Source organism: Chanos chanos, chromosome 3 (genome assembly GCF_902362185.1).
Source record: "Chanos chanos chromosome 3, fChaCha1.1, whole genome shotgun sequence".
In the NCBI taxonomy this organism is placed as follows: Eukaryota; Metazoa; Chordata; class Actinopteri; order Gonorynchiformes; family Chanidae; genus Chanos; species Chanos chanos.
Genome location: NC_044497.1, coordinates 4,760,001 through 4,770,877, shown reverse-complemented (window position 1 = coordinate 4,770,877; position 10,877 = coordinate 4,760,001). Strand labels below are relative to the sequence as shown.

The 10,877-nt window shown below is 43.9% G+C and overlaps 1 protein-coding gene across 1 annotated transcript; it reads right to left on the bottom strand.

Annotated features, from left to right (window-relative positions):
• Window positions 1–2,263: 2,263 nt before the first annotated feature.
• Window positions 2,264–5,979, bottom strand: bloc1s5 (biogenesis of lysosomal organelles complex-1, subunit 5, muted). Its single transcript, XM_030769945.1, has 5 exons — window positions 5,710–5,979; window positions 5,030–5,112; window positions 3,626–3,755; window positions 2,998–3,056; window positions 2,264–2,465 (listed from the first exon to the last, which is right to left on the bottom strand). Exons 1-5 carry the CDS (start codon window positions 5,726–5,728, stop codon window positions 2,292–2,294), a joined length of 465 nt encoding a protein of 154 aa, XP_030625805.1. The 5' UTR covers window positions 5,729–5,979; the 3' UTR covers window positions 2,264–2,291.
• Window positions 5,980–10,877: the final 4,898 nt, after the last annotated feature.

The window sequence follows — 10,877 nt, the reverse complement described above, 5'->3', positions numbered from 1 at the left end:
GAGGGGTTGGGGGGGGGGGGAGGGGGCGGGCAGGAAATAGCTGCTGCGGGCTCACTTCCTGTACCCAGCGCTGACGGAGCGAGGGGGCTTCTTCTCGGGGTCGCCCAGTGCACGAGCGATCTTTGTTTTCCCCGAGCGTTCGTCTCTCTGTTCTGCGACGCTCAGCCACCCCTGTGCTTTAAGGAAACACCACAAGGTTCTGGTCTTACATAGTCAAGTGTCCGATTAAGAGACTCACATGCGTGTGCTGGTCGGTCAGGTGACCACTTAAGAGACTCACATACGTGTGTTGCTCGGTCAGGTGACCACTTAAGAGACTCACATACGTGTGTCGGACAGCTCATTCAGACCTCTGTCATGTCTCTCCTGAGGTTCACTTCACATTGTAATACAGAGAGGGTTTGCCTCTGAATCAGCTAGTCTAGTCATTCTACCCAGCATTTTTATAGGCTTTCTATTCATATTTCTAAACCCAAAATATCATAAAACCACCAGATATATTCTGAAGGTTCACCAGACGGTTTTGCTTTGATAATCAAAATAACATTTGAATGATTTAAAGATCAAACGGTCGAACGCGTTTTTATGAAAAGCGGACTTGGCGACTTTTAACCGCTGGCCGGGTTCTGCTCTCGCAGAGCTCAGTAAAGGTAACGGGGTCCAGATGACGGGAGGCCTCGTTGGATCGGACGGGTCGCGGGTTCTGGGTTGTCACTTCTCGTTTGGCCCCGACGGCTGCCTCTGGCGCCGCCCGCCCCAATCGCCGTGACGCGCCAACGGGGCACGCCCTGGCATGGACCCCGGTCGGCGAGGGTGACGGGGCAGAACCGGAGAGGAGCGGCGACGGTTCACTCCGTGGCAAGTGGAAAGGAATTTTCCTCCACCTCATCCACAACCCTCAGCCCACACGCTTCCCGTTTAGCCGTCAGCCACGACAGAGTCGCCGTCGGACCGAACCGGGCACGGTCTAAATCTCGTTTTAGATTCCTGAGCTTATTAAACTAAGGCGCTGCGGCGTGGAGCGTTTACGGTGTGAAATGTCAAAACCTGCCAAACGCATTCACTGAACTTCCTCCTGATTTTAAAAGGGCTTCCACCGAGGGACCCGGAGAGAGAGGTTACAGAGTCTGTTTTCACTTTTTCTCCGTACTGACGGATGAGGACAAGTGGGCAAATATTTGCTCTCTCTCTCTCTCTCTCTCTCTCTCTCTCTCCCTCTCCTCCTCTCTCTCTCTCTCTCTCTCTCTCTCTCCCTCCCTCTCTCTCTCTCTCTCTCTGTCTCTCTCTCTCTGTCTCTCTCCCTCCCTCTCTCTCTCTCTCTCTCTCTCCCTCTCTCTCTCTCGGACTGATTTGTGAAACGTGAACAGATCTGTTCATTGTAAACAAACACCAACAACAAACAAATCTTAGCACAGCTATGTTTAGATGCCGTGTGGTTACTGGTCTGCGTCTGATTCATCTCAGACTCTTAACTAATTGAAGCCCCATGTCCATCTAAACTCAAGCCAGCTTAAGACGCTGCCGCCGTGGCAATGCCAGCTGGGAGACGTGTCTCTGCAAGCCCCTGCGTGTGGAAAAACGTGGGGTGAGCCTCCCCTCCGTCTGTGAAACGTGACAGTGTTTGGTGCTCGTGTCGACCAGAACAGTACCCAATCCATCACTGTGTGGCATTTGTGAAATTCAACCCGATATTTTCACTCACACAAGCTAACACGTTCCATCTCTGTTCTACATTCCGACGTCTCTTTCGGTTCCACCAGCGACACACAAACACACAGTAACAACACCCGTCGGAATTAGGTTTTATTCAGAATGTTCCAGAACAAGCACGACAACAAACCTGATGGAGGAAACGCTTCAGCGTTCCTCGCTCTCAAAAACAGGCAGCTACAGACCTCAACATTCCAAACTTCTACAGAGTTAAACCAGAAATAAATCAAATCAGACACCAGAGGTGCCAAACTGAATAAATAAAAAAGACTGATTATTCTGTGAAGACCGGTGCAGCTCTGGGTGTCTGTGGGCCGCAGTGACTGTAAAGGTTGTCTTACAGTTTGTAACGTGCAGTATTTTTAGTAAGCGCTGCAGTAATGTAAACCGTGAGCAGTCCTTTATGTCCGGTGCTGAACGCAGATCCTGAATCGCCGGACGCCTGTTGCATCATCAAACCAAACCTGACATCATAATCATCGACCGTTCTTGATGAGTGACAGCTGCATTTTATATTCTCTGTGTCTCTCTCTCTCTCCCACACACACACACACACACACACACACACAGTGTGCAGGTCCTCAGAAGTGTGTTTGTTTGGCGAGGTCTTTTTTCATTTCACTGTACTGTGTACTGAGTCGGCTGACTGCTTTAGCGTGCTCCTCATCCACCTCCTGTTTCAGACGCTCCTGCTCCTTCATAAACTCCTCCCAGTCCACCTTACGCCTCTCCACACACTCCTGCAGACGTGGGCTCTGACACACACACACACACACACACACACGGGATGAGTGATTACACACACTCAGTGACACAAACACAGATACATCAGACTGCAGGAGCAGACAATTAACATCTGAATTAAAGTATCAGTCCACTTTAAAGCGAACACACAACACACACTTCCACCTCAAACATCTCGAAGTAATCTGTAATTTTTGAGTTGTGATGAACATGAAGTCTGAAGTTAATGCAGGACTACAGCAGACATCATATGAATAGATACATGACCTTGTATTTTTAATAAATGTATACAACGATGAACACACTGCTAAAAAACAGCAGTAAAAGTAATACATACGATTTTTTTTTCCATTTCAAATTCTTTCCCAATGGCCATTTCCATGCTAAAGAGATCACATTTCATTGCATTTAACACATGTCCTGATTCCTGACTTTTTGGGGGGGGGGGCTAACCCCCACGTCTCTTTCCACCGGGCCAGTCGTCTGCGTGGTCTGCATGCCTGCAGAGTGCACAGACATGAGTTATCAGTGCGTGTCTTTTACCTGCTGAGCCTCTAGCTCCCTCTGCTGGATCCTCCGAGCCATGTGATTGGACGCCTCCACTGCGTAAACACAAACAGAGTGAGTGTTTAGATTTGACGCAGAAGTATAAATTGGCCTTTACTCTGTCAGAGTCTACCGTTCTCACGGCAGTGTGTGAAAGAGGAGAGGACTCTATCTGACACATTTGGTTGACTCCTGAATGAAGAATGCTTAAACTCCAGAGTCAATTACCAACAGTGCGTCTGCAGTCGGAACAAGTCCTTTAGACATATCCACGGCTCCCTAATCATTCATGTCATTAACCGCGGTCTAAGGGAAGGGCCGCTGCTCTGTAAAGCAGGTGAGATGTTGGAACGGAATTTAAGAAGGGGTTTAGAATGAGCGAGAGCTAGGGTCATGTTTAAATTTAAGACTGGGCTTTGGTCAATAAACGATCCATTGTAAGACATTACTCCATTAAAAAACCCACTGCAGTGCATGTAGGCCTAACTGTAAAGCATGTAAAAAACAAAACAAACAAACAAAAACAAACAAACAAACAAAAACAAACGAATCACGACCGCAGTGAAGCCAGGGAGGAATCTGAAGACTCAGAAGGCGGAGGTAACTCTTGTTCTCTGGCACTTACGGCGGGTGAGTACTTCACACAAGCTGTCGTGCATGCTCTGTGCGCATCTGGTCATGGCCTGTTCATTAGTGTCAGTCACCATCTTACTCAGGCTCTCCAGCAAACGGCTTTCTCTGAAGCCACGCTTCTCCTGCACACAGCCAAACACAGAGACAGGCATGACATCACACTTCTCCTGCACACAGCCAAACACAGAGACGGCCATGACATCACACTTCTCCTGCACACAGCCAAACACAGAGACAGGCATGACATCACACTTCTCCTGCACACAGCCAAACACAGAGACAGGCATGACATCACACTTCTGCACACAGCCAAACACAGAGACAGCCATGACATCACACTTCTGCACACAGCCAAACACAGAGACGGCCATGACATCACACTTCTCCTGCACACAGCCAAACACAGAGACAGCCATGACATCACACTTCTCCTGCACACAGCCAAACACAGAGACAGCCATGACATCACACTTCTGCACACAGCCAAACACAGAGACGGCCATGACATCACACTTCTCCTGCACACAGCCAAACACAGAGACAGCCATGACATCACACTTCTCCTGCACACAGCCAAACACAGAGACAGCCATGACATCACACTTCTCCTGCACACAGCCAAACACAGAGACAGCCATGACATCACACTTCTCCTGCACACAGCCAAACACAGAGACAGCCATGACATCACACTTCTCCTGCACACAGCCAAACACAGAGACGGCCATGACATCCCACTTCTGCACACAACCAAACACAGAGACAGCCATGACATCACACTTCTGCACACAGCCAAACACAGAGACGGCCATGACATCACACTTCTGCACACAGCCAAACACAGAGACGGCCATGACATCACACTTCTCCTGCACACAGCCAAACACAGAGACGGCCATGACATCACACTTCTGCACACAACCAAACACAGAGACAGCCATGACATCACACTTCTCCTGCACACAGCCAAACACAGAGACAGCCATGACATCACACTTCTGCACACAGCCAAACCCAGAGACAGCCATGACATCACACTTCTGCACACAGCCAAACACAGAGACAGCTATGACATCACACTTCTGCACACAGCCAAACACAGAGACGGCCATGACATCACACTTCTCCTGCACACAGCCAAACACAGAGACAGCCATGACATCACACTTCTCCTGCACACAGCCAAACACAGAGACAGCCATGACATCACACTTCTGCACACAGCCAAACACAGAGACAGGCATGCAGAGAGACACAGTTACTGATTACAGAGAGAGCGGTGACATAGTTACTGATGTTACTAGGGGGAATACTGCAGGGGGGAAAAGTGTTACCATGAAATTTAGATCGACAGTCAACTCAAAACCTCATGTGAATCTTCAGAAATCAGGCTTACCTCAAATTCTCTGACAAAATATCTAATCTCTCCTTGGATGATAGGTCTGTGGTCAATCAGTCTGGACTGAATGTCTCCTACATCTGCAGTTAAAGCAGAGTCAATCAACAGTACAATGCAGTCTATATTTAAGATAGTCTGTCATTAGTGACGGTTTATATGCTGTGAGCTATGGCAATGATCAGAAATCCCTGACAGAGAACAAACATTAAGGACATATCTCATGTTCTTCATCACTTATATTCTTCACCAGTTACCGAGGAACGTAGGCTATAATAAACTAAATTACTGACCGGTCTTACCGGAGTAAATTCTCTGAAAAAGCATTGCTAGAGAACGAGTTTTTCCAGAGTCCATTACAGAAAATAACATACAGTGTTTTATGGATTTTCACAGGTCAAGAGAAACCTAATCTGGGGAAAACGCTGACATTTTGAGCTATACACGCAGCTGCGATCACTCTCACGCGAAGTTCCGTTGCTGAATACCTTGTCCAGTAAAGACAACACCCTACAGAGAGGGCCTAACGGTATCCAGCATACGGCGTGCTTTGCAACAAAAACTGTGTAGTTTTTCCATTTTTTGTTAATGTTTTCGTGACTATTGCAGGAGAACTTAATGTTCTCGCTTAAAGACAACGAAAAAAGGGGTGGGGGGTGGGGATTATTGCGGTTTCTCACCTTTGGAGATCTTCTCCATGGTCACGAGCTCAGTTCAGAAGGAAAACAAACAGATGTCAATGGCTAGCATGCAGGCTAACGCTTACATACCGTCTTCCACAAGATTCTTCCTTCCTAAACTGTTAGGCTGGTAATTTGCAAGGTGACATATCGACGCGTTTCTATGTATTATAAATGGCCACAAACAATCAACTGACAAGAAGTGTTATTAAAAATTAAGTTTGAATACTTGGCAGTCTGCTAAAGTTACACTTTTCTTTCAAAATTGAAATCACCAGACTGTTGAAAATGCTTCCGGTGTTGGGTCACCGAGGTAAGGAAATCTTAAAGAGATAGTGCGCATTTCTCAGAGTCCCGAAACACATCAGCTAACCACAATAAAAATATGATACACAGCTGTAACCGCTACATGTTACAATTGTGATTTATAATGTCTAAGTGAAATTAATTAGTGTTCTGCAGTGATTACCCAGTTACACGGCTTTGTTTTTAAACTGGACAGACAATCAGGTTGGTGTTTTTATTTGAAAGAACTGCAGAAGTCCGTAAAAGTGTATACCGGGTAATACGAAAAAGCATTAAATTGCAGTATCGTGGAAAGAATATACGAGGAGCGGTCTTGTGTGAGAAAGAACTGCAGATGTCAGTCTTGCTCTACGCAAAGACCTCTGATTCACACTCTGTATGGGAGAACTAACATTATGAATGTACTGGAGAGTAGATACATAACTTACATATAACAGTAATGTTATCCACTAAAGAGACAAACATAATAAACCGCTGCAATCAAATGCTCGAAATTCCAATGCTCCAAAGTCAATCTACTTTATTTAGTCTTCTGTGAGCGTCGCTGTCATGTTATACAATTTCTTGATGTTCCACAACACTTTCCTTATCCAGTGACTTTGTAACCGTATCTGAGCGAGTCTCAGTGAAGACAGAAACGGTATTTTTGAAACAGCCCTACTGATAAATCTACAGATAAATTTGTCAGTGTAGTTGTTCATTATGTAGCCTATAGCGATACAAACGTGTATTTCACAAAACAAAAATGTTCACATTTTGTTGCCACGTTTACTTTTCTTTGTCTTAATTTAAACATTGAGTTAAGAAATTCACCAGACAAACCATTATGAAAGAGACATACAAATATTTATTCATTTATTTATTTTTGGCTGTTGTTGTTGTTCGCTTGTTTATTTTATGTGTTCATTCTTTTTTTTTTTTTTTAGATTTTTTTTTCTTTTAGATTTTTAAGTAAATTGTAGTTATTTCAGTTATTTATTTCAATACTAAGAAATGACATCTATCTATCTATCTATCTATCTATCTATCTATCTATCTATCTATCTATCTATCTATCTATCTATCTATCTATCTATCCTGTCCAAAAACAGTCTGCTTTATTCCAGTGTCAGTGTGTCCACAAGGTGGCGAAAGTGCGCAGCTGCGGAATTGAAGGACAGCGTCAAAACGGATTACATTAGGCGAAATACATTTGGAAGGCTAATTTAAAAAAAACTTTCACATATGTACATTTCAATGCGTTACTTTAAGGTATCATAAATATAATTTAAACTATTCTGGGGACAATGTAATTGAGTGTGACACTTTGACATTTTGAGGGCAAATGTTCCGTGCTCTTGCTTTTCCACGTGTGTCGTGTAGATTTTCCAAACAGTGAAACGGAATGCATCTCAGATAGGCTACGTTAAAAAAATATTTTCCGTGGGCCTTGATGAAGAAATACAGTTTTCCTGATTTTCGTGGATTGTTCATGACAAGTCCAGCGCTGCTCCGGAGCAAATGCAAAACCGACAAGCAACGCTTGTCGGACCCTAATGCCTGAATCAGGCCCGCTGGACAGAGAGTAAAATCGAGAGCAAATGTTAAAAAAACCCACCTTTCTCGTTTTGACGTCTGTGAAACTGCAGCTGTCAATACAGCGGTACAAAGTGTAAAATGCTATATTGTGTGTGTGTGTGTGTTTTAAGCAGTGTATTACGGTGTGAATTACCTCCCTTTACAATTGCATTTCACTGGTTGCAAACATAACAAAAACAACAAGATACACTGCAAACTATGAATTTTACTAACGAAACATTCAATAAAAAGGACATTTCTAGATATTTTTATCACACACACAAGTATGCATAAAATGATAAAACACATTTAAAACCTATTGTTATATTAGAAGAATGATGTTGTGTGTGTGTGTGTGTGTGTGACTTGTTAAAATAAGGTGTAAAATAGCTTTAAATGTAGATATTGTGTTTATCAAGTCTAATATTAATTGAAAAACATTCACCTGTAATGTTCTCTCTCTCTTTTCTCTGTTCTGCTCTCTCATAGTTTAGGTTCACAGAAGAACAGAAAACATAGCTAAAGCAAAAACAACAACAACAACAACAACAACAACAAAAAACAACCAAAAACAAAACAACGACAACTAAAACAAAACAAACTAACAAAAAAAAACCCCTCATTATCCATAAACAACAGAAATACATTTTTCCAATTCTGAAGGATCATGAGGCATGTAATTATTTATGTTAAATACTTAACAGCATGTTTAGCAAGTAACTAATCTCTTTTTCAAAAGGCCATCCTAATTATATTTCATGGAAATTTATGTGTAAAACAAAAACATCTTTTCCAAAGACACTGCTTCCAATTTACTATATACACATTTAACACAAATGTAATCTGAAATTGTGTAATCTGGGAGTAAAAAAAAGCACTCTTCTGTTACTGTAAGCATCATATATTACAAAAAGAGATCAATCAAAGATTCCTCTGAACAGACCGAAAATCCCAACACTGCCGTTAGTGACATCGCCCTATCTCAGAAGCCACGGCAAAGCGCTGGATAAGTCCTCCCGAGGAGAGGAGAAGAAAGAGTAAAGAAAAGCTCTATTGGCTCTCTACAGCTCTTACTCTCAGACAATCAGACAGGCACTGAATGTCCACCGAAAAACAGTTTGAAATCTGTACGATTTGTATTTATTTGATTTTAGGGTAATGGATGCCCTTTTCTGTGTGTGTTTTTTCATGGGGAAGAAAAAGCTGTGGTGAAGGTCTGGTCTGAGCGAGTACGCAGGCTTCTCTCTGAGGTGAAGAGACTGGATTTCACCGTGTGTGAAGGCTGTATCAGGACACGTGAGAGCTTTTAGGATGGGCTTTACATCGGCCTAACGAGGAGGATCCTGTTCCCAGCCTTCGTTATGAACTCCTCTCTCTCTCTCTCTCTGTCTCTCTCTCTCTCTCTCTGTCTCTCTCTCTCACTCTGTCTCTCTCTCTCTCTCTGTCTCTCCCTCTCTCTGTCTCTCTCACTCTCTCTCTCTCTCTCTCTCTCTGTCTCTCTCTCTCTCTCTCTCTCTCTCTCTCTCTCTTTCTCTGTCTCTCTCTGTCTCTCTCTCTGTATCTCTCACTCTCTCTCTCTGTCTCTCTCTCTCTCTCTCTCTTTCTCTGTCTCTCTCTGTCTCTCTCTCTGTATCTCTCACTCTCTCTCTCTGTCTCTCTCTCTCTCTCTCTCTGTCTCTCTCTCTCTCTCTCTGTCTCTCTCTCTCTCTCACTCTGTCTCTCTCTCCCTCTCTCTGTATCTCTCACTCTCTCTCTCTCTCTCTTTCTCTGTCTCTCTCTGTCTCTCTCTCTCTCTCTCTCTCTCTCTCTTTCTCTGTCTCTCAGGTTCGACTGAGGTTCTACGTGCGGCTCTATGCCCCACGTCCCGTCCTTTGTATCATCAGACAGATCTCTCAGTCAGATTGAGAAAGCACACTCTGATTTTAACTGCTGATTTCTCTAAACTAAAAAACAAACAAACAAACAAACAAACAAACAAAAATCCCAGAGCAGGGGGATTCAGGGACAAACAACAAACGTGCTTCAGAAAGTCATATGTGTGTGTGTGTGTGTGTGTGTGTGTGTGTGTGAGAGAGAGCGAGAGAGAGGGAGTGTTTTGAACTTCTACAAACTAAATACAGTTTTATATTTTTGAATTTTATGAGTTTGTTGTTATTACTTGCAGTGTATTCTTCACTCATAAATGTTTATAGAATATAAGAATGCCTTTGTTCAACTCATGCAGGGGACATATAACAGAAGACATGTTTTTTTTTTTTTATTCAAACCAACGTTTTTTTACTCCCGCGTTTATATTCACGTGACATACATATCACCATAAGAAAACAAAAATGAATAAACCAAATCCTGTTTTTGTTTTTTTTTTTATTTCTAATTTTTTTTTAAATTTCTATAATATTCATTTATGCCTTTGTTTTATTTCAATCTGCTCTTCAGCACTGTGAGAAAAGCAGCGGAGGTATTAGAATTGACTTTTCAATTTCTTTTTCCCTCCCACAGTATGATTGATTTGACTGAGAGCAGTGCCTTTCCCTGTCGGTTTAGTAGTTTGTATCGTGTGTGTGAGTAAATGTGTATGTCTGTTTATCAGTGTGTGTAGTATGTATGTATGTGTGTGTCTGTTTGTGTGTGTGTGTGTTTGAGCACTGTTGTAGTGGGTAAATAGGATCCTTGGCCTTGTACTGGCTTCAGTTTCCAAGCTGAGCTCCTGAAGCGCTGAACCCACCGACGTACACACACACACACACACACACACACACACACACACACACACACACACACACAGTGTTTTCTGTGGGAGGTCTGAGCCGACGCTTCGCTAAACATACCCATCGGCCCTGCGAACGCAGTGACGGCTTCAAATACACCGCTCTCCTCTCTCTTCACAATCCCCACCACGCCACAGCCCTCTCCTCACCCACTGGGGATAATTATTTTACTCTGCCTCACTCTCTCTCTCTCTCTCTCTCTCTCTCTCTCTCTCTCTCATGCTCTCTCTCATTTTCTTTCTCTCTCTCGTCTTCTCTCTCTCTCTCTCTTGTTTTCTCTCTCCCTGCGTTTAACTCATTCCAGCTCTACTCTCTCTCTCTCTCTCTCTCTCTGCGTGGATCGGGATCCGTGCCCTTGGAGAGGGCCAGAGGGATGGAGGAGGTCGTGCTGCAGCAGAGGGCGGATGGTGGCTCTGAACAGGTGGAGGGAAGAGAAGTCACAACCTCAAGGCCCAGCAAGACAGTTCCTCAGGGCCTGCCTGGCCCCTGCATTCTCTCCGTTTCTCCATCCTCATTACCCCCCTCTCTCTCTCTCTC

Excerpts from the sequence above, each read along its gene's own strand:
- bloc1s5 (XM_030769945.1), bottom strand. Across the intron at positions 3,756-5,029 it reads ATTTTGTCAGAGAATTTGAG|GAGAAGCGTGGCTTCAGAGA; the intron begins GTAAGCCTGATT and ends GGCTGTGTGCAG. Across the intron at positions 3,057-3,625 it reads GTGTGAAGTACTCACCCGCC|TGGAGGCGTCCAATCACATG; the intron begins GTAAGTGCCAGA and ends GTGTTTACGCAG.